The sequence below is a fragment of the Hoplias malabaricus genome, chromosome 2, assembly GCF_029633855.1.
Source record: "Hoplias malabaricus isolate fHopMal1 chromosome 2, fHopMal1.hap1, whole genome shotgun sequence".
NCBI classification, from domain to species: Eukaryota; Metazoa; Chordata; class Actinopteri; order Characiformes; family Erythrinidae; genus Hoplias; species Hoplias malabaricus.
Genome location: NC_089801.1, coordinates 24,391,627 through 24,416,196, shown reverse-complemented (window position 1 = coordinate 24,416,196; position 24,570 = coordinate 24,391,627). Strand labels below are relative to the sequence as shown.

General features: G+C 39.9%; 1 protein-coding gene across 3 annotated transcripts in view; it reads right to left on the bottom strand.

The window, feature by feature from the left end:
* Positions 1–1,188: 1,188 nt before the first annotated feature.
* The window catches only part of p2rx1 (purinergic receptor P2X, ligand-gated ion channel, 1), a 36,937-nt gene continuing 13,555 nt past the window's right edge, over positions 1,189–24,570 (bottom strand). The window contains exons 4-14 of one of the 3 annotated variants that reach the window (XM_066657644.1): positions 18,537–18,608; positions 17,106–17,178; positions 13,721–13,808; positions 13,239–13,319; positions 12,213–12,354; positions 9,309–9,454; positions 7,986–8,076; positions 7,406–7,471; positions 5,721–5,816; positions 3,837–3,875; positions 1,189–2,801 (exon numbers count right to left, since the gene is read on the bottom strand). In XM_066657644.1, coding sequence (XP_066513741.1) covers positions 2,796–2,801; positions 3,837–3,875; positions 5,721–5,816; positions 7,406–7,471; positions 7,986–8,076; positions 9,309–9,454; positions 12,213–12,354; positions 13,239–13,319; positions 13,721–13,808; positions 17,106–17,178; positions 18,537–18,608 — 900 coding nt within the window. In that variant the 3' untranslated portion in view covers positions 1,189–2,795. Of the gene's footprint in view, positions 2,807–3,836; positions 3,876–5,720; positions 5,817–7,405; positions 7,472–7,985; positions 8,077–9,308; positions 9,455–12,212; positions 12,355–13,238; positions 13,320–13,720; positions 13,809–17,105; positions 17,179–18,536; positions 18,609–24,570 lie in introns of all 3 variants that reach the window. The other 2 variants (XM_066657662.1, XM_066657653.1) reach the window with 2 other exon arrangements.

Genomic DNA, 24,570 nt, shown 5'->3' with positions numbered 1-24,570 from the left:
ACACTGTATTAAACATCACAGAGCCTCACTTTAATCAACAATTTTGATGTTTTGCTGTATATATATTTAACCCGGAATGTCACTAGATCTTCTGAATTGGAAGGGCATTAAGGAAATGAGATGTGAAAATTGTTAACGCTGTTACTCACTGACCAGACTTGACTCTGCAACTTGAGACTGGAAATCACTCCAAATCACTAATATTAGACTTGCCTTCAAGCACTGTTTCCGAACGCCAGAGTTTTAGCTTCCCTGCAGCATGTTTGTAGACTTCCCCTTTAAGGTCAACCCAACAATGAAGCTACTTCTGCCATTTTATCCACTCGTTTCCACTAAACAATGTGACTCTGAAATCTTTATTCTCTTTCCACCATTATGAACATGAAAACACATCTAGAGATAGTCATCAGTCACAATTCATCTTTACTCTGATCAGGTGAAATGAACAACAAGTTCTCACTCATCTGAATTCTGTTCTGAATGAGCTCTGAAAAATCCTGCATCTTTTATACAGAGCTAGGAACATGGTGGTTCACAGAAAGCTTTGGTTGTACTTAATGAAACTCACATTAATTTTACAGTTACCGACTGGGCATAACTCCTCTGGTGTCAGACAGAAGCAAACAAACTACTCTTTTGAGGCCAGTCCTGTACCCGTAGTTAGCAGATTTACTCACATTATCCTGGAATGTTCAGAAGAAAATCTAAACAGCAGGTTGTGAGCAGCAGTGATATGTGAAAACGGCTTTCATTTCCCTCATAAAGTAGCTGAGGTGAGGCTTCCTTACATGGGCATGACACTGAGTACAGAGTAAGCCTGAACTTTAAAGCACAGTGCTTCTCGTTGTCCTTAGAGCAGGGGGAAATGTGTAGAGCTTGGCATCCTTGTAGTCGCACTGCATTTAATGGGACTTTTGAACTGATTTTACAATGTCAAAGGGTAAAAGGGCAGATTTAAATGGTGAAATTTACTGTGTTTTTTTTTTTTAACTTCAAAATATTTTGGATCCAAAGCTTTTCTGGTTGTAGATATCTTTGTAGCCTAAATGTGTGGATGAATGTGAGGGTTCAAAGGGTGTGATTTTATGACAGGACTTAACTGTCTCTAAACGAAACATAGTTTTTCGTGTGTTCTCGTCTGATTTCTCTTTGCTTGACTGAGTGTCGTTGCTGGTTGTTCCATGGATGTCTGTATTTCCGGTGCATTAAACTGAATGTACTTCATAACAGTTCTACTGAAAAATATAATAGAAAAAAAGCAAATATTGAGCATGACACAAAAAAACTACTGAATGCAACTTGTTACAATGTAAATATGTACCAAAAATATATAAAGAGCCTATTTTTTGCATGCTTTTTGTACGCCTAGACATAATCAAGAACAATAAAGGTATCAGCCAAACCCTGGAGAAGATCCGGTTTATTTTCCTTGAAAATGTGAACTCAGATAGTACACACCAAACATATCATGATGCTAGTTCATATTTAGTGCAGAGAAAACAGTCCTGTGTGTTGTGTTCACATGATTGGGAGTTATTTTTTTCTCAATAAATAAGAGCAAAGGAAGGAACAGAAGATTTCAAATAACTCTCAGATCGAAGCTGAGCTGAAATTATGGCTGTGAAGGAACTACTAAAAAACAACAACAAGTAAAATATCAGAAACAATGAGCCTCCTCAATTTTAGCATCAACTCATCAACCACCTTGAGGTTCTGTCTTTAACTCCACTACACGATCACAGTCAGAACACGGCTTAATTTCTCCAAAATGATACACTCTGTGTCCAGAGGGTGTTTAAACACCTATTATACTTAATACATTCAGTTACAGTAAAACTCATTCTTGACCCAGGCATTATTAATAGAATGAGACACTCTGGAGCAGCTTCACATGAGACTAACCTCAAGATGCCCAATGCCAAGACTCAGCTCAAAGGGTATAGACACATTGTACCACCACATCAATGTCACTGCAGTGCTGAGAATGACCCACCCCCCAAACATACCTGCTCTGTGGGGGTGGTGAGCAACAGATGGACTACAGACTGTAATTGTAGACGTACAAAGTGCTCCGGTATGGTCAGTGAGAGAATGACATGTTACCCCTTGTAGAGCCTGATGAAAGAACTGCAAAAATAGTATGGGACCCTCTGAAGCAGCTGCAAATGAACATAAGATCACTCATTACACTCTCCTGACACTGGCTTGTGGGCTGAGAGAAGACCACTCAACCGTGCAGTAGCTTTGTAATGAGTTGGAGTTGCATTTTTATTTTTATCCAGAACTAACGTGGGTTAAAATGGTGTCCAAAATCTTTGAGTCATACAGTGTCAAACTCTGTGTTGGTGAGCTAATTTAACATTGGTCAGGTCCGAAGCAGGTCAAGGTACAAAATCTGAGTTCCACACAATCTATTTACACATGTGCTCATTCAGTTCACAGCAATTTTACATTCCATCAAAATCCCCAGCCTCCTTCCACAGCAGCTGCCTCAATGGTTGCGAGAAATAAACTGTCCATCTCAGAGTTCTGTCCACGCCGGACAGGATCTGTCATTGTCCAAAAGCTTTGGGTCGTCCTGCCCAAATGTCTCTCCACATTCCTTTGTAATCTCCATTCTTTTTGGGGGTGGGGGGTGTCATCAGCAGGTGACTGAGGCCTGAAGTCATCTTGGTCCAGTGTAGTGATATGAATTCTGTGCTTTAATATTATTTGTGGGTGTCTTGATTCTTGATTCATCATTCAGTGCAGTAGTCTGGTGCACAGCAGCCAGCCCGGCCGTATTTGTCTTCTCTTCAGTCCTTTACAAAGAAACAAAGAGTTTACTATGAACACTGACCTCTGCAGTATTGTGTCCTTCCATAATATTCCCATATTAGGAATTCCAGGTCTAAGCTGGGTTTCTCTATGACAAAAAAAAAAATGGCCAATGGGATTTTACACACTGTTGTGATCATTAGGCTGTTACACTATGATAAACAAAATGATTCCAAACTTGGTTATTTTAGTCAAACATTTCTCTCAATGTCACTGCATCCTACGAGGTCATTAAAGGTGACATTCACTATTTTAATTTAAAAAAATGTTCTAAATGAATGTGTTGCCTAATCATTTGCTGCTCTCCAATATCTTCACTTAATGTATTTACAAAGCCCCAGTGTCTGTAAATGGCTAAAAAACAAAGGGTCTCGGTTCAGAAAGCTAGGCTTCCTCTCTCTGCTCACAGCAGAAAAATGGGATTTAGAGGTTTTTTTAAAAACCTCCAAACGTTGAAAAGCATGAACTGAGATGAGGATGTTGCTCTTTCATGTAGCACATTGAGTTTCTTTTACTACGGGGTATAATGTTGAATTTTGGAAATCCCATTCATGTCTTCCATAAAGAATTCCACCTCAAAATTCCTAATATGGACAAAATGCGCACTACAGACTGATGTAGAGTGAACCAATGAGATTGAGATGTTTGGGAGTTTTAGTGAACAATATGATGAGCAGCAATTAGTACATTTACTTAAAGGGACGCTAGGTAGTAATTTTTACCTTAAAATTACAACTTCAAAATCATTGTGAAATATCACTGACCTGTAACAGTGAGGACAGAGCCTTTGACAATGCTACTACAGGTTCAGTACTTCAGAATCTGCACTATGTAACTTTTGGAAAAGGGTAGGAACAAGGTAAAAGTGAATTATATTTTGCAACTGTAGGGGGAGCCCAGGAGCAAAAATACCAAATCTTACCTGGTGTCCCTAATACCATGATACTACATTTTATCAGAATTCCCAAAACCTCGTCTTATACATAGTTTTTGTAGATTTATATAAATAAATAAATTACCTTTACTTGTTCTTCTTTCTGCAGATGTATAGTTGTCTCCTGCAGAGCGGCAGAAAGGAGATTTCAGTTTAACAAATCAAATATACACCGTGTGAATACACGTGGGCCACAGTGGTGTAAAGACCTCCTGGCCCTGGACTGTGACTCAGAGGAACTGCGCTCTCTGTGGGATGAGTTAGACTGGATATCCAGAACTCACTAATGTTTATGTGGCTGAATGTCATTAAATCATCACAGCAATGTTCCAGCAGCTAGTGTATTACCTCCTCAATAAAGCAGAGGCTGCTAATTAGTAATCTACTAATTAGTAACCTTCATTTAAAGAGACAAATCTGAGTTAAAAGGCTGCAAACTTTTGAAAAAGTATGTAGTGTTGCATGATATTTATCTACTTATAAAGTTAACCTGCAGACACACACACACACACACACACACTGTGAAAATGTTTCTGTTTGCATTTTTAAGTTTATTTTCATTTAAACAAGTAAAATCTCTCCCTCTCTTCTTTAGTCTTCCATCCCTCTCTATCCCCCTCTCCTTCTTTCTCTCTCCACCCTCTCCTTCCCTCTCTCTCTGGTTCTTAGTTTTCTCTCTCTGAGATAGATGTGTTGTGTCAGAGGGGTGTGTTGCTACGGTAACTATCGCCAGGGGATTTCAAGGGACAGCCTGGGCATTGGATAGTGTGAGAGGCTAAATAAATGTACATACTGTACACACACACACTTGCTCATCCTGCATTTCCTCTGAGAACAAGGCTCTATAGTTGCCACCTTTCTGTGGAACTGAAACAACCTCCACTCTTCTGAGAAGACATTAGATTAAATATTGGAATATTTCTGTGAGGATCTGCAGGCATTCGGCCAAGAACCCTTCAGTGAAGAACGGTAGTAATGTTGGAGGACTGAGTCTGGCTCATAAACACCACTCAAGCATTCTTTAAAGAGAGGCACGTAACTCGGTCACTTCTGAGGACACAGCTCCACTGCTCCACTGTCTTTTCTCCTACACATTACTTTGAGTTAGATCTGTCGTGTGCACCGTGTAGAAACAGACTGAAGTGGAGCGTGGAAAGAGACTTGAGTTTTCTCTCTGCTGTGCTTCACAATGACAACACTCTGGCTCCATCTACTGTACACACACCACGACACCAGTAATGGTCTGCTGCTTCTTCTGCATGAGCAGGTGTGGTCTCCTCTCTCTAACACATCTCTAAATCAGTTTCCATCTTCACAATAGTCCAAACATTCGCAGACACTCATTACATTTGCGCTGTCGGCTTAGAGAAAAGCATGACGTGAAAAGGAAGCAGCTTATGAACTTAAGGTCACCATGCCCCAAGCCAAGCATCACATTCAGGGGAAGAATGTGGAAGACTGGAGCCTCGTTCTCTGTACTGATGGCTCTCGCTTCAGGGACTAATCATCCAGCATCAGTTCATGACCTCACTAAGGTTTATGTGGCCGAATGCTATCAAATGCTCACAAAACATCTCTTCTCTCTTCTACAGCCTTCCCAGAGGAGAAGCTGCTGCTACAGTGAAATGGCACAAACTCCCTGTTTAAACCCTTCACTTCACTAAGGTGTTTTATAAGCAGGTGTCCAAATACTTTTGGCTGCATAGTGTTGACTCATGGAGACACATCTCCAACAGTGGCCTAATGGTTAGAGAAGTGGGCTTAGGACCAGAAGGTCACCAGTTTGATCCTCTCGACTCAGGAAAGTTAGGGGCAGGGGACTACATACTAGAACGTGTGTGCGTTCACTGATGGGATAAATGTGGAAGCAAAATTCCATTGCACTTTGTGCCATGACATTTGTGTTCAGACGTTTTACAGTATCCACATCATCTGCATCATCTGCTCTCCTGCTTGTAGGAAGACTCACCTCATCCTGGAGGGTTGTGTATTTGAATTTCATGTTTTTGTAGAAGTCTCTCTTTGGCAGCAAATGAAGGAGAACCAGATCACACACAACTGTTGCCTGTAAAGACATCAAACAGCAAATGTATACCACACCAGTCCATTCACAGTGGGGCAAATCCACTATCATCCGCTTAACAGTTTTTAAACCTGAAATAGTCTCAAACGTTTAGACTTAACCACTATAACTTCATAAGCTACAGTTATCACAGTTAGCGCTGGGTTTATTTTTCAACAACATACTTGCCACTAGATGTCGCTGTATCTCAGGAATAACTGAGCATTGTAACCCTAACTCTTAACCATTTTTTTTATCATTATCAGATTCTGACAGTTATCTGATGATTTACAAGGCCATGTAGACCATGCTCTGATTCCTTTAAATGGATTAGTCATTATCAGAAATGATCATTTCAAGAAGATCCTTTTGAGCGCATGTCTACCCTTAGCCTGATATCCTTTATTTTTAAACGTCTGCACATGTGCTGAAACAACAAGATAAAGACCAGCTGACCCAGAAGCAGTAAACACTAGACGCTTATGTTGACACTAAATGGTGACCCTTTTACCTCAGTAATAATCAATTAAAGACCATTTCTATGACTAGTCGTGCTGGTTTAGCTGGTTGACCAGCTTAAATCTTAACCAGCTTTGGGTACATTTTCATTTAAATCTGATGGTGTAGCTGGACTAAAAGCATGATCCACCTGACCAAGCTAGTCAACCAGTATGACCAGGCTGGACCATGCTGGTTGACCCTCATGACCAGCAACACCAAGCATGACCACAATCTAATGCAATCCTTGACCATCAAAGACCAGCTCAAGACCTCTAAAACCAGCTACCAGCTAAAGCTAGGGCAACTCCACCTGTTAGCTGCCATTCCCACAGTCACTCACAATGCCACCACGGTTCTATTTGAACTACTGCTGAAGCATCACAATTTGACAGCTGAACTTACCTGTAGGATAGCATTGTGCTTGTGACTCTCAGCCTCGTTTACTTCACTAATTGAATCAGTTCGGCTTCATATTGGTGAATCATTTGAATATATCTTTGGCTGCCGGATTAGCTTCAGTCAGAAATAGCAGGTTCTTATAGTGTGCTGTAAGTATGTAAATGAACTCTGGGAGTTTTAAGCAAATATGTAAATATAGAAAAAGTGTTCAGCTTTAGTTTGGACTGATCGTGATGTAACGTGACAGAAAAAATCGATAGCCATAAAAGCTTGTTTTTGCTGGACTAATCTGGTTTGATTTAATCAACAGCTATGTGTGAAGTGACGGTTTATTCAAACCTGTGTTCAACAGACTAAACTGCCGCTAAGCTAATGACATACCCCTAGCATACCATTTTATAGCCATCTGCTGCTTATCACTGCTGCTGAGCGATTACACTATCATCTCACCCAGGAAACAAACCTGTGTTATAAACCTCTTGAGCGTGTTTATAGACCTGGTCGTCATATTACAGAATATCAGTCATCCTTAATGTACAATAATCCTGTTCATTCAAAAAACAGGATATCACTGTGCTCCTAATATGGATTTAATTGAATATTTCTCGCTCTGGTTCCGTAAACACTAGGAGGTGAATGTGAAGTGTTTGGAATGATGGAGGAAAGGGACTCTTTGTGTCGGTGACACTCACCACTCCGAAGATTCCCACTCCAGATCCTATCGCTGTTAGTGTTGGAATGATGTCGAACTTCCTCGCCTAAATGGAAGGAAACAAGCACCAGTGACATGCACGTTATAAGGGTTTTAGACATACTGGTGTGTAATAGGGGTTTTGTTTCCCCTTTGTTACAGTAAGCGCATCTACAGTTTTAAAAAATTTTACATTACTGGAACATTGCTGTGAGGATTTGATTAAAAATCCTCCATATGAACATCAGTGAGGTCAGGTCCTGAGTTCTGGTAACAAACATGATTCGGTCTAAAGGTTTTGGATGGGGCTCCATCACACTCCAACACAGTTTCACTCCTCCACAGTACAATACAGACAGGTTTTATACCCCTCAGACTTCCAGAGCATCCTATTCTTCCACCACTCTTTTTATGGTGATTATACAAACTGTATGTACTCAAATATATTGTCTGTAATGGTCCATATTGACTGCACCTTGACATGAAGTCCAGTCATTAGAAAAGGTATCAAAAACCCTTTGAACAGTGGAAACTGGGTAAAACCTTTGAAAAGAGCAGAATAAGTGCTGATCAGTTTTTACCAGTCCATGAACAATGATGTCAATGCGCAGACCAAAAACTTTCATCAGCGTTCTCTTCTCCACTTTGTCCTCCATGTAGTATTTTGCCTTTCTGAAGAAAAGAAAAGTCACATTAAGTGTAGGGCCTGGAAGTTGTGGGTTCGATTCTCGCTCCGGGTGACTGTCTGTGAGGAGTTGGTGTGTTCTCCCCGTGGGTTTCCTCCGGGTGCTCCGGTTTCCTCCCACAGTTAAAAAAAAGCACACGTTGGTAGGTGGATTGGCGACTCAAAAGTGTCCGTAGGTGTGAGTGAATGTGTCAGTGTGTGTGTTGCCCTGGCGCCCCCTCCAGGGTGTATTCCCATCTTGCACCCAATGATTCCAGGTAGGCTCTGGACCCACCACGACCCTGAACTGGATAACGAACGAATGAATGTCTGTGACCACTTTTCTGATTCAGGTTTGTGGTGGGTCTAAAGCCTACTCAGAATCACTGGGCACGAGGTGTGAACACACCCTAGATTGACTGCCAGTTGTTCAAAGGGCGACACACACTCACACCTACGGACACTTTTGAGTCACCTATCCACCTACCAATGTGTGTTTTTGGACTGTGGGAGGAAACCGGAGCACCCGGAGGAAACCCACACAAGTAGTCACCTGAGGCAGGGCTTGAACCCACAACCTCCGACTGTGTCATATGTTTTTAAACTTATATAAAAAAAGAAAGCATTACAGTTGTAATCACAATATAGATTAGAAATGTTAGAATAAGTTTGTCCCAAATAATTTAGACCTAGTCCTGGGCTGTGGACCTCAGGACCATATTATCCAGTCCCAGACAATGCATAGCCTAAATCTTTCACAAGCTGGACATGGCAGCCCTATATTTAAACTGGAAACAAAAGACAAAAAAGCACTAGCTACTGGGTGTGTCTAGTATTAGGCAGTGGTGTCAATCAATTTAAACAATTAGCACAAAAACTTTATTTATACAAGTACAAGCCAAAGACAAGTATCATAGACCATCACTGATTGAAAAAAGTGGACAATAGTACGTCAAATCATACTGTACACAGCTAAAAAAGTATGAAGAACCTATAAACTAAAGAGGTTCATTATTAGCATTAGTATTATGAAGCAAAGTGCTAATCTTATCAAGGATTGGAAGCGTCTGATGACTAACATCGCCCCCTTGTGGAGAATTTTAACCTGATGTACAAGCTGGTTTCATGAACTATTTTCCATCTAAAAACTTCAAATCAGCCATTTTTGAAAGCAACGTAAACAAAGTTGAAGAGCTAAATACTATTCCAGTAGTCACCATGTATTCCCTCGTTTACTCACCTGAAGTTGTAGCCCACTGATGCTTGTTGACTTTCTCCTGCTTTGGCGTTTCCATAAAGGCCATGGAATTCATATTTGGGAATGCAGTTTTGGATGTTTAGGTCCAGATTACATTCCCAGTCAATGAGTATCCCTATAGCTCCACCCTGCCGGAGATTACAACAGGACAATGTTCACTTACTGATGTGGAGAGGATCCTTTTTCCACTTGGACTGAGTGCTTATAACTTGTTTCTTAGACATGAGCAGGAAATCACTATCTAATTTGTCAACAAACAAAATTGTATACTGTGATCTGATAAAGAATTATAGGGCCCCATATTTATCACAGTTCACTGTTCCTCTGGGTAAAGGTGTCTGCCAAACGTCATCAGTGTAAATGTAATGTAAACATAGTTTGACAATTAAAAGAAGAAGAAAAAATGTGTTAGGTATAATTTAAATAAAAATAAAAGCCACATCTCAGACAGTGAAGTAAAGCGTGAAGAATTCAAAGAGAAGGAGCCTGTGAAGATTGCCATGAAATTAATGTGAGAAAAATCCTTACAGAATGAAAACTGAAAAGGAAATGTATTTATGATTCATATTCATTCAAATGGACTCAAGACACACATCAAAGCCAACCTCGGAGTGTAGTGCTTATCGGGAAATCCCTGAGAAATGAGGGCAAGCTCACAAATCCACACAGAGCATGGAGTGTGTATTTGTGTGTGAGTGAGTGAGAGAGAAAGAGATCCAGATATAAGCCAAAAATATTGGCACCCCTCCAATTCTTTCAAAAATGCATTACTTCTCCCAGAACATTGTCGCAATTACAAGTGCTTTGGTTGTTTATTTCTGCTGATTTCACTGGAATGACACAGAAACAGCTAAGAAACAAAGTCCAATCTGATCTCAACTGTAGAAACGGAGCTGGAAAAACAACTGGCACCTTCTCAAACCATAAGAAATAACATCACTCACACGATACAATCAGATTTACAAATACACTGTAAAGCATTTTTGTGTAATGTGTAATTCAAACTGTCACTTTATGGTAACTGTTGCTGGTATTAAAAATGACAATTCAATTTTTATTGTCTACAACTAAACCCACATGTACTTTTGGATAGAGTATTATCCCCGGGAACAGAACAAATTACTGGACATGCTCTTTCAGCTCCTTTTCCTCAAAGGAACAAATAAATTATTCTCGTCTGCCATTTAATGATTTAAAATTATTATTTCAATCATGAATGTAGCATATCAATACTTTTAGCTTTTTTTAAATAAAATTGTCATTTTTAATACTAGACAACAGTTACGATACAATGACAAAGTGTTGATAAAGTGTTGGAGAATGTTTGAATTCTGAAGTACAATTATACATTAATGGCGGCACGGTGGCGCAGCAGGTAGTGTCGCAGTCACACAGCTCCAGGGACCTGGAGGTTGTGGGTTCGATTCCTGCTCCGGGTGACTGTCTGTGAGGAGTTGGTGTGTTCTCCCTGTGTCCACGTGGGTTTCCTCCGGGTGACTGTCTGTGAGGAGTTGGTGTGTTCTCCCTGTGTCCACGTGGGTTTCCTCCGGGTGCTCCGGTTTCCTCCCACAGTCCAAAAACACACATTGGTAGGTGGATTGGCGACTAAAATGTGTGTGTGTGTGTGTTGCCCTGTGAAGGACTGGCGCCCCCTCCAGGGTGTATTCCTGCCTTGCGTCCAGTGATTCCAGGTAGGCTCTGGGCTCACCGCGACCCTGAACTGGATAAGGGTTACAGATAATGAATGAATTATACATTACACTAAAACACTTTAAATTTCAATTCTACACCTAATAATTAAACTGACATGTGGAATGTCCTGCTAAAATAGAAATCACACCTGCAGCCAGTTTAAATAGAGAAGAGCTGACATCACCTTCGAAGAAAATAATATGACCCCTATGGTCAAACATGGTGGAGGCTGAAAGTGTTTTGGGGTTGTTTTGCTGCTTCTGCCACTGGATGTGTACTTGAATGTGTACATCATGAAACCTGAGGACTGCCAAAGTATTTTAGAGCACAGCATAGGGCCCAGTCTCATGCCCAACACATCAACAAAGGACCCATAAGTGGTAAATAACAAAATTCTGAAATGGTCAGCAATGTGTCCACGTCTAAATCTCATGAAACATTTGTGGAATATGAAGTCTCTCTGGTCCGTTTCTCGAATTCTGTGTGGAATGAAATCAGATTAAACTTTGTTTCTCAGCTTTTTTGGTGTTGTTCCATCGCGAATAAAACATAAACATTTAAAAATCAAAGCTTTTTTAATTGCGACTGTTTGCTGGGAAAAGCAGAAGTGTAGGTTTGCCATTTGGTTTTAAATATTACATTTATTTGGTTTTAAATATTACACACTGTGGGGACCCTATTTTTTTTGGTTTGTGAGTTAAGCCTGTCCTTACACAGTAATCATTACATTTCATTCATTCATTCATTCATTATCTGTAAGCGCTTATCCAGTTCAGGGTCGCAGTGGGTCCAGAGCCTACCTGGAATCATTGGGCGCAAGGCAGGAATACACCCTGGAGGGGACGCCAGTCCTTCACAGGGCAACACACACACTCACACATTCACACACACACCTACAGACACTTTTGAGTCGCCAATCCACCTACCAACATGTGTTTTTGACTGCGACACTACCTGCTGCACCACCGTGCTGCCCTCATTACATTTCAAGGTGAAGATATTTTAGGGTTAAGGTCAGGGTAAGGGCTTGTAGTACTTAGGGATAAAATAAGGGTATGTATCCACATAATGAATGGAAGTCTAAGTAATGTCTCCATTACACGTGTGTGTTCATGTGTGCATGTGTATGTGATGGTGAGTGTCTGACTGTGTGTGTGTGTGTGTGTGTGGGATCAGTGGGTGTGCGAGACCTACCACTCGAGCTATCTGAGAGAAGTTGAAGCCGGAGAACCGGATGATATCTCCGAGTTTGAAGATTGGACACAGCTTGTTGTTTTCAGGATCGTACAAACACGTTTTGATGTAGGTTTGGTTCACAACTTCCACCAGGTTACTCCTGCACAGAGACAAACTCCAGTCTTCGTGTGTTGCATCAGAAGTCATCACACACTCCACTTTACTGCTAACGTTTTTGGACGCCTCTTGTCCAACGTTTCTTCACTAGTATCAATAGGGGGATGTTTATCAAGAAACGTTTGGAGCAAAATGACTGAGCACCTGTGACAGTGGAATTTGTAGTAGATTTGCAGTAACTATGAAGACATTTTGCAAATCTCTAGATTTGTTTCTCTCCCACAAGTACAGCAAAGCAGTTATAGTTCATATTTTAATTTTGTTTGTTTGTTTTTTCTTGCACAATCACAAGTTAATGACTACATCTGCTCATGCTACGAGTCTCAAATCCTGTTTCTTTTACTCACACACAATGCATTCTCTCTCTTTCTCCTCATTGCTTCCTCTGAACTGAGCTACATTCCTCTTGTAAAACGTGTAGTAGCACATTTGTTTGATAAAGCGTTACTCAGGACTTGCAAGAGTTCTCCTCCATACTACAGTCATACTACAGTCTGCTGGTACACACACACACAAACAAACACACACTCTCTCTATCTCTTAAAAATAAAGGTGCTACAAAAGTTCTTTGAGCAATGCCATAGAAGAACCACTTTTGGTTCCTTAAAGAACCATTTTTGCTGATATGTTTAAACCCTAGTGATGGATTTTTAAACAAAAATGGTCTTTAATGGTTCTTCTATGGCATTGCTCAAAGAACATTTTGTAGCACCTATATTTTTAAGAGTGTGTGTGTGTGTGTGTGTGTGTGTGTGTGTGTGTGCGTGTGTGTGTGTGTACCAGCAGACTGTAGTATGACTGTAGTATAGAGGAGAACTTTATTTTTAAGAGTGCAGGAAAGGAAAATTGCTGTAGAAAGCACTGTACCTGACAACATGAAACTGGGGGAATGTGATGGAGTTCTTAATGAAGAGTGTGAAGTTCTCTGCTGCTAGGAGAAGAGCGGGACTGAAAGAAAGAGAGAAAGAGAGAGAGAGAGGGAGAAAGAGAGAGAAATAAAAATAATTAAATGACAATTGTAAAAGGATTATCATGTTTCTTTTTTATTATTTTACCCAAATTTCTCCCCAATTAAACCTTTCCACATCCACTCACTCATTCTCTCACACACACTTCACTCATTCACACATACACACACACACACATTCATTCAACCACTCATTTACTTACACACCTATACATACACATTCACACAATCACTCACACACTCGTTCATGCTCCACAAGTGATGATACTCTGCTTTTTATCAATGACACTATGATTATTTACGAATACTTATTATGAATATTTTAAATATGCTTGTGTAGTTCATTCCTTTTTCTAGGTGTGTTTGTGGGTGAGGATCGTACTTTGGTATCTCTCTGTCATCTTCGATGGGACACCAGGACATCACCTCACACGTGCTGGTGGTGTTCACACACTTCCCTGTCATGTGCCCTAGGAGGAAGAAAGTCTGAGTGGATAAGAACACAGCCCAGAACAGGTTTAATAGAACAATAAACACTTCTGCTGCATGCTTGAAAGAGCAAGAAAAGAGCATAAATGATAAACACACACACATTCATGAACATGCGGTGTCAGTGCAATAGTAAATATTTATGTAGTAGTAGATGGTAGTAATAGTAATGCTTTTATTAGTACAGCACCTCAGTGGGCACAGTGGATTTACAAGGCTATATATATGTATATATATATATATATATATATATATATATATATATCTATACCAAATAACAAATAGATTTGGTAGACCTTGAATGAACTAGTTTATGCTACACAGAGTGGGTGCAAACATAGGGGCGGCCATGTTTAGATGTTTCTCAAACTGAATATTTGGGGTCAGTGTATTATCTGTTTTATAATGAAGAAGAATCTTTTGGAGAATATTCACAACCACTGGATCATATCAAACCTCCCTAATCATCGGCTAATGTGCTTTAATTAGCTTGTGTTACATTACCTTCCTGTTAGAATGTGTAATAACTGCGACTGCGCAATGTTAGACCAGTGATTCCCATATCGGGTGCTGGAGGCGCATAAGTTCCCTGATTTAATGACACACTTGGTGATTAGAGCTACACCATTTCTGGACCATACATATCAAAGTTAATTGTTGCAAATTAGACATTTGCAGCTTGTAAAAATGCGTGTGCCATGTTCTGTCATGTTTCATGTTATGGGTCTGGAGCGTACACGAATCTTTGGGTGCAGGGTAGGAACACACCCTGGACATGACCCCAGTCCCTTACTTTATAAAATGGTTAACTGTTCAGTTCCTGAAGAAGTCTTAAACAAGGATACTGCTCACTTGGCTACATCTGCCATTTAGACTAAAAATTGATTGAGAATTTTCTTCAGAATTTAACAAATTATTCAGCCAAAATGTATCAATAAATTAGGAGTTACTTTATAAATCACTGAATGCATCAGTTTCAGAAAACTACGCAAACCTCTTCCTCTGGTCTTTATTGATGTTGTCAGTGTTGTTACATATATGGACATCCTGTATCTCCACTTGGAACACGAGTGGTGCTTTTCCACTGCATGGGATTCCCTTGACTAAACTCAACTAGGCTCAGATTTTCCACAGGTCCCCTGCGAAATGAAGCCGGTGACGTCGCAAAACCCCGTCTCTAACGGGAGCCGTGGGCTTTGTAAACCACAACAACGCCAGTGGTAAAGTTAGGCGCATTTTACTTAGTGCCCCAGTTCTCACAGATCAGTATTCCTTGTTCAGAGAGAAGCATTTAAACCCCATCAAAATACCTCGGGGCAATATTTAAAAAGCTGTGTTGTGAGACGGATAAATTAAAAGGTGACCGCTGCTGCAATTTGAGAGATTTTGCAAGCGGTGAGTTTATGCCGGAGCTCTGCATTTCATGGCGATTGACAGGTCTCTCTGGCCAATCAGCACTCTCCTAGGTTTACACGTCACATTAAGTACATACTCGGCTCGATTCGTACCAGGCGCGAGCAGGATCTAAAGAAGCATGGGGTTCCAGGGACCAGGTTCCAGATTGAGGTAATATAAAAGCAGAAAGCTGACCTGGTCGAGTCGTGTAGCAGCAGGAACGACAGAAGCGTTATTCTGCCTTTTACATGTCAGTGGAGCATCACAATCTTTTTGAAACTGTAAATTTAATGTAAAAATACTACTTACTGTTCCTTTAACCCTGAATGCCATTCCTGTGTTGAAACAGGGGACTGTCGACTGCACAGTTCCTGTTTGCTTTGTGTCAGGGTCAATGTTGATTATTTTACACATAGATTTGTCTTTTTAGTGGCAGCTAAGACTCCTTAGGTAAATATGGCCTGTCCCTTTTGTGGTTTGTTTTCTTATGTAAATATAATTATGGAGCATCTGCGCATCAATGGAGCATGACTGTATGTGGCTGTGTGATGAGCTCTTAGGTACACTGTGTGAAAGTGGTTACATGTCAGACATAGTCATCAATTCCTTGTATAATCTCCATAGAAAATCAAGAATTAAAATGGGAAAACATTTGCTGCAATCAAATCCTCAAAGAAATGTTTCGATATTGAATGTAAAAATTTCTCAGAAAGGGACAAACGCTGTATTAATACCATTCCATTCAAAGAAAATGTTAAATATATCCCATATGCTCATACATAAACTGTATATACTCATAACATTATGACCACCTCATTGTTTCTACCCTCACTGTCCATTCTCTCAGCTCCACTGACCAGATAGAGGCCCTGTTGCTCTGCATACTTTGTTTGCCCCATCACTCAATTCTTTAATGGTCATAATGGACTAATACACTCTGGCTAAAACTGTTTTGGACACCTGCCCATTTCTACTGAATTTATTTATAGGAACAGCATGAGCAGGCTTTAAGTTTGATGTTAGAACATTCCTGTGAGGATCTGATGGAATACAAACAATATTTCTGTTCACATTTTCTCCCTTTAAAATGAGTATAATCTCAGACTTTGTTATTTCTAGTCCAGTTTAACCTCTGCGGTTAAGCATTGATTACTGCAACAACACTCTCTACGGCACACCATCCAATATCCCAAATAAACAACAGGACACGCAGAGTTCAGCTGCACGTCTCCTCACTCATTCACGTTCCCACGATCACGTTATGCCAGTTCTCCAGAAACTTCACTGGCTTCCTTTTTCACACCGGGTTCAATACAGAATTCTTCTCTTCATTCACAAAGCCTTCATTACCAGTCCCCCTCTACCTCACCGACATTCTGCTACAACTCCTCTGGTGCCAAAGTCCTCCTGTCCGTACCTCTTAGGACGACGCCCCGTGACAGAGCCTTTTCTGTTGCTGCTCCCTCTCTCTGCCCAAACTCATCCGAGACTGTACTCATCTGTCCATATTTAACTCACTCACCTTTTCAGTTCTGCTTTTAAAGAATTATTTATTGTTCTTATATGTTTTTTACTGAATTGCATTTTATTGTTTATGTTCCAGTTCCTTTTTTTCCACTGATTGTTTTTCTGCATGTAAAGCATCTTTGTGTGTCATGAAAAGCCCTCTATAAACGAAGTGCTATCATTATAACAATACGATGTTGGCTGCATTTATGTAGTATCCCTACAATTTTGGTAATGTACAGTCTATTCAAATATTTTAAGATTCATCCAGGTGTGAATGAGTTAGTGTGAGGAATAGGAAGCTGTTAACAGTGTTAAAAGTCTGAAGTGCCGTGGATAGTCTTGTGAAGTTATAGGAGTTCTGGTTAGCAATTTACCGTTTCCCGTACGTTTAAATGTGCCCTTCAAGCAGTCTGCATCCGAACTGCATCTGTTCCTCTCATCTGGCAACTGAAACACACACACACACACACACACACACACACACACACACACACACACACACACACACCAGCACACCTAATATAAATGTGCATCATTTATGCAGCTGTGGTAGTGATTGTTAATTGTAGCTTTTACAGCACATCAGGCAGCATGATGTGGGGCCCCAAAACATCCTGCTTAGACCCCCCAGTCTCGCAATGTTCCTTCCACTTTCTAGATTTGATCTGGATTTGATTATCAGGGCATTGAAAATATTCAAAACTTGCTTTTTCTTTCTGACAAATATTGCTCTGTGTTGAACAAGGCTAATGCAAAGTTGAGCTACTACAGAAATACATCATGTTCACCAAAGCCTAAATGACATAATAAAACACAATACCTTTAGTGTACACTTCTAGGGAATATGGCTAGATATTTACATATACAGAATAAGAGGAAGAATGGAAGATGGCGTGAGACGAGCAGCTAATATAATAGCAGCACAACTCACACTAACACACCACCACCATGTCTTCAGTGGCACTGCAGCGCTGAGAATGATCCACTACACAAATCATACCTGCTCAGGGTGACCACAGATAACAATGTACAGATAGACTACAGGCTGTAACTGTAGAACTACAGCGTGCACCTTCTTGCTCAGTAGAGCTGATAAAATGGACAGTGAGTGCAGAGGAGTTTTTTATCTTTTGTCTGATCAGTGTATAATCAAATTTATATGGCCAAGCTCTGAACACTGCCCCTCCCTCATCCCCCTAAATATTACGACACTGAAATCCACTATTGCAGCCTTGTGACTGGGTAAAGGAATTTGTCAAAAAACAGGTTATAACATGGTGCTGGAACACACTGTACCAAAAGTGTGCTGCTTCTGCTTTATGTGTGTGAGTAATGTGCCTCGCTTCAGGCGTGTGTGTGTGTGTGTAGCATTTGACTAAAAGCTAAACCTCCTCCTTAAAATGAATCATCTCGAGCCACTGTTTCTTGACCCACTCCTTTCATTCATTAACTAAAGACTTTTATTTCCCAGTCCATCCCAAACACAGCTATGTAGCACTAAATTAGCATACGTCACTAATCTACAGTTAATGTACAGAAGTTCATGAGCCTGACGTCACAATGCCCAGTTCCTAAATTGATTAGTGTTTTTTTTATAGAGATGAAGGCCCATGCCATGAATAGGTGCACCTGGTATTAGCAGAAATTATTAATAGAGGTCTACAAACTTTTGGATGGTTAGCTAAGTCTGGAATAACATTTGTCCAGGTATATTGACTTTGCCTGTAAAGTGTAGCGTGCTGTTACTCTTCAGCACACAGCATTTTAGCTTTACAATAATTATGAAGATTGTAGTGCATACATACCTCTGGGCATGTGCTTTGAGCTTGACCCCTGGTGATGATGAAATTCGTCATCACAACAAAAGAGCTGTCCCCCTGTAAATGAGAAAGAGCACATTATTCCAACTTCCCAGAGGAGCATTTAATTGCCCATTGATGGCTCAGGAAATTTAATAGAGAATCTCCTGAAATTCCTAAGAAAGAAATAGAATCAGACTAAAAAATATATAATTATTGACCATTAATGATCTGAGACGATTCTGAGACTTGGATGGGAAATGGCTGAGTGTATATTGAGACAGGTGTCTCTTTTAGAAGGAACCGTATGAGGACGGGATGAGTATGAGACAAATGATCGAATAGGGTGGATACGCCAACGAAAATAAGACACAAACTAGACACTCAGCCTAACAAAGAAAGATATCCATCAAAAATCAAGGATGAGATTTTTGGGCTCCTTCTGTCAGGAGAAATATTTGAGCAACATTTCAGGTGTCCTTTGTGTCCATCGCATTGTTGTCTAGGAGAATCTGAAGAATTTTTAAGAAGAAACTGAGAGATATTAAAAAAAACTACTGATATATTAAGGAGATGATACAGTAATATAATGGTTAAGTTAAAGGATTATTGCATTAAGAATTATTAATGCAGAGATATTAAAGTCTACAGAGATACTGAGAATAAACTACACAGATATTAAGGAGAAATCTTTCAAATTTTTCCTATGGGTTTTTTTTTTTTAACTTCATCTAGCAGTTGTTATTACTTCAGCTTTTTGCCTACTGAAGATCTCCATGTTTGGGGAAGAGCAGGAGTCAGAAACTAGCCTACAACCCAAGGGGTCATGACTATGGTCTTGCATATTAATCTTGGATATTAATTTGTTGTTGTAGACACACTGGCCTTGAGCAGGAGACACTTATTCTGTGCTCCAAGGACATTGAGGAGTTTCAGTGAGTGTAAAATCACAGCTGTGGTCTGAAAATCTATTAGAGTACATGCTTTATACGCTCGTGGCCAAAAACTTTTGGAATCCTGCTCATCCAGTGTTTCTACTGAAAACAATGGTGTGCCCCTTTGGAACAGTAACTGTTTCTCTAAAGCTTTTCTCTAAATATGCATGTATTGGTGTGAGGGTTTGATTGTATCCAGCAAGGTCAGGTGGTGATTATGGACGATATGTTGTGGGTTAAACTTCAGGCTGCTTCAGAGTGCCTTTGGATCTATTGGAGAGTGATTTTCATGGAAAGGAATTTTCAAATGATAGCTGACACTAAGTACATGTGCAGCTGCTTCAGGTTGGATTTTTCATTGTTTTTAACCAGTTTTGCAGCATCATGTTGAGGTAGGATTGTGCATGTACTGCTTTTCATGTCAGTTTCTGGGCCTTAATGCAGAGGTCCCAATGAAAGACTCTTCTTCAAAGTCTACATCCAAGCTAAGCACAGCTGGTAGCTGTATTTTTGAGTGCTATAAAATGATATTTCTCTTAGCCCATGCAGAAACAGTGTATATTGTGTATATAACCAGTATTCAAATATTTGAAGCTGTGAATGATATATGCTTTAACAGTTTTGGTTAAATCATTCTTGTGTAGGATATGCACCAAAAATATTAATTAAAGTGATTTTTTATGCTACACATGTAGAGTTGTAGTCCTTGAATGAACCAGTTTGTCCTCCATAGAGTGGGTACCTCACATGGGAATGATCATACTCAAAGGTTTTGAACAAAATCTCTTATCCAGACCACTAGATGTCGGTACAGTGGCTGTTTGAATAAAATGATGGACCTGTCCCTTAAAAAGGTTTCTATAATACAGCCAAAAGGACACGGATGTTACAGTATGTTAGCATCACTAGCCTCATAGCTCCTGGTTTAAAGTCAGCAGAATTTGGACACCAATCTTTTGGGGAGAGTAGAAAATGGTGTACATTTGATTTTTCGTTAGCGCATTCTTCATGTTACGTCCATGTTTATGTGAAGCATTTCAGCCAAGAACCTAACAACATTTGGCCAAGAGTGATGGGAAAATATTTCTTCTCCCCCAAAGACGCAAGTATATAACCCACCATGATGTCATCCAGCAACAAAGCAAAGCTAGATACCTTAAGATGAGTTAAGCTGAGCTATGATTGGCATGATGTTGTACTTTTATTATAACAGTGTACAATAGTCGTCTTATCAGTGCTGAGCAGTTCTCTCCACACCTTTTCCTCAGAGAATGCTAGTGTTTTGGCAAAGCATTCTCAGCGTTTGCACTTGAAACAATTCTGATTGAACAATACAGACTTATCGCCTATATATCAAGGTAAAACAACATTTATGGTTTCTTTGGCTCAGTATTTTCAGTTGCAATAACAAACAGTAAAATGGGTAACACCAGCAGGTATTTATTTATCTAGCATGCTCAGCTAACATTATTAACCTAGCTAAATTAGATAAAAGACCACTGAAGTTATTCTGTTGTCAGAGACCTCTTTTCTACTGCAGGGACAAATGGTTCTGAATATGGATGATAACTGCTTTTCCACACGGACACGGTGCAGCACGGACGTGTTGGTAGCTTTAACATACCTTGACCAAGCGTCCACATGGGAGCGCCTTCTTTTTTACACTTTTGTTTGCGGTAATCACAGAGTGTAACCTTAGTCTGTACTGCTTTGCATACACAAAAACGACCCAAAAACCCATACGACTCTAATTATTTATTATGATAACTCTCATAATGATTATGAGATAAAATGCACTTCCTGCTTCTGATTTAGTAATGAAAAAATACATTGTAACTAGTCCAATGTATCCACAATGGCAAGGAAAGTTACGGAAAGGCCTTAAGAATCGTTTGGCCCTGCGTTGGAAAATAGGACAGATATTCCAGGTCCTTGAATGGGAGTTTGTTAAAATGGCTGCCTAGAAAACAAATGGCTCTTAACCCAATAAACGCTGTGTGCAGTAAAGTTGTTGTGGTCTTTGTTTTTTGGAAGATTGTATGTAATAATGGATAATAGCAACTTCATTTCAACAAAAACGTGTGTTATCCATTCTTGTGGCCTAATTCATTTCAAATATTTTAATGAACTCCTTAATTAAGTTCGAATAAAATCAGTGGAATTCAGTGAAAACAATATACAGTAATTTCTGAAAATCTAATTCATTTCTGCCATTAATCACCTTAATTCCAAAATATTTTTTTAAGTGCAGGTGTCCACAAATATTTTTTTAATTATTCAATCACATGACTTTACCACTATTTTGTCACATTCTTCTACTGAACTGTTTCATTTCTTGTTTGTCTCCGTCTTGTGCTTTGTTCTGTCCATGCCTTGTGTTCATTGTTTTTTCCTGCTATGTGCTGTTCGCCTGCTCCGATGAACTTGTCTCCTCATTAGGGTTCAAGCACACAGTGCACAGGACTCTATTGTATTTGTTTGTTTGTTTTTTCTTATTATTATTATTATTTTTCTCCTGAAAGCGTTGTTGTGTGGTAGAGTCTGTAACTCGTAAAGACACCCTACTTAGAGGGTAGAGGTAGTCTGTGTGCATCTCATGTGATCTTATTTTTGGTCAGATTATGTTGATGCCATTGGCGTGTCGTGGTGACATGTGTAGTTATAATCTCACATGTGTGCGGTGGCTGCAGGTTTCAGAGTTGCTTTTCACAACCTGCACGAGCTGAGAGCCATAGCTCAAAGGCCCTGGGAATTAATTTCGAAATGTTGTGGGTTTTTTGTATAATTCTAAACTCGGGTGTTATGTGAAATGTTCAGCAAAGTTTAAATAAAAAACACAAAACAGAAATATGATCAATATCTCCTCAAAAATGGCCAAAATATGCTCCTCTGAGCTCTCTGGTTTGGGCATGGTCCAATACTAATGACCGTGAGTGACTGACAGCTCTCTATCACTGGAGAACAGAATGCTGTTTACATTACCATGGCAACATCTTTACACAGTATACACAATAAAATGGCACATTCATGTGCTAACCTTCAGCCTACAGACGTCCGTTGTCTTTTATGTGTCTACTTTTATATGTCTACTTTGCTGTACACGCTGGCCTAGTGGGGCCACTATCTCCGCTGTACTGCCGACCGAGTGGGTCTGCCTTCCCCGCTGCTACTCTGCTCTGTGCCCTGACCAAGTGCTGCCTTCTCCGCTGATACGCCGTTACACACACCAACAGAGTGTTACTGCTATCTCTGCTGTACTTAGACTACTCCATTCAGGCTCGTTCTGTGTTGTTTTGTGTTCTGTTTGCTCTGTTTATGTCTTTCACTCCCTCCCCATAGCTTGGTGACTAGCTGGATAGCTAGCTCGTTGAGTAATGGCCCTTAACTTTAGCTCATCAGGTTCTCCACCTCAGAGAGGGGGCATGAAAGGCTGCAAGAACTGCTAGAACTCACATGGGGTACAGGTGTCTACTGTCCATCTCGAAGTCTCTTCTACCCTCCTCCTTTTTTCACTGACCACCAAGGTGAGGCAGAGTTCATCTTAAACAATCTTATAATTTAGGGGTCTATCTTAATCTCTGCCCTGTGTTTCTTATTTTATTTCTGTTATTCTCTTGTTTAATAAACTTGCACCTTCATCTATATATCTGTGTCCTTTTCCCCCCTACACCACCTACTACCTATTATCATGACTTATGTAATATTTGTAGAATTTCCTCTTTAATTTAGTACAGATGAAGATATCTATATCATGTAGTTTTAGTACACTAAAGTACTCAAGTAAACACACTTTTAAAAATAAAGGTGCTTTGAGCGATTCCATAGATAAACCACATTTGTTTCCATAAAGATATGTTTAAATGGGTAAGAACCTCGAGTGAGTGATGGATTTTGAAACCTTTTAACATGCATTTCTTAAAGAAAAATGGTTCTTTAAGTAACCAAAAGTGGTCCTTCTATGGCACTGCTCAAATAACCTTTTGTAGCACATTTTGTTTGTCCTGAATATTTCCAAAGTTGCTATGGCACCATCACACACCAACAAACATCCTTTTAGAACGGGTAGGTCTTTTAGAGTGTGACTTTAATTACCATAGGAATTCCCCCACTCACAACATCACTGAATATACACACACACACACACACACACACACACACATTTCCAGGGAAGGACATTTTACACTACTTTTAATGTCCCTGCATTTCAAATTAATAAATTTCATTTGACAGGATTAAAAAAAAAGCTTAAACTTAAACTAAGAAGTGCCAATATGGTCACGATTGTGACTACAGAATAATTACACAATTTAAGTCTCCTATGAAGCAAAACATTACAAAATATTGTAAGGGCTCTTTAAAACCATCTCCAGGACAGTGTTTTGTTTTCTGATAGAGGACAGTTTCACTGCCACTCCTTTGATTGCTCAGCAGAGGCATTCTTGATGTTTGTCTCTTACCTGTCTTTCTTTTCCCTTCCATTTACACCCTTGTGTGATTCAACACTTGTTGTGTGTGTAAGTGTGTGTGCCCAAAGCTCACTTCTGTCTCTCTCAGTCATACAGTTCACACACACACTTTACATAGACTAATATTCATTCAGTGGAGAAAATAACTACTACTAACCTAATCCTAACCCAGTCCCCACAGCGTGAGTGTGTTAACATATTTTTGGTCCCCACAACATTATCGATATCTAGACCACACACACAATCAAAGATTTACTTTGAATTGAGAATGCAGTTTGAGATTTGCTCTGTTTACATTATTCTTATGTATACAGACTACGTTGCCGAATGTTTTCGAACCCCTGCTCATCCAGCGTTTCTTTTGAAATCGCAAGTATTATTATGGAATCTTTCTTAAGTAACAGTGCCTGCTCTTCTGAGAGACCTTCAACTAAATTCTGTAGCATTTCTCTGATGATCTGAAGGCATTCAGCAGTGAGGACTTGACCTTATTAAAGCACTCTGCTGATGATAACTCAATGCTGGGGGCTTTATACTCCTTTAACTGTCACTCCGTATTGACCATGGTGACCTTAGACTTGGGCATTGATGTCATATCTTGTGGTAGGGGTTTTGAGTGTTTGTCTGTATTTAAAAAAT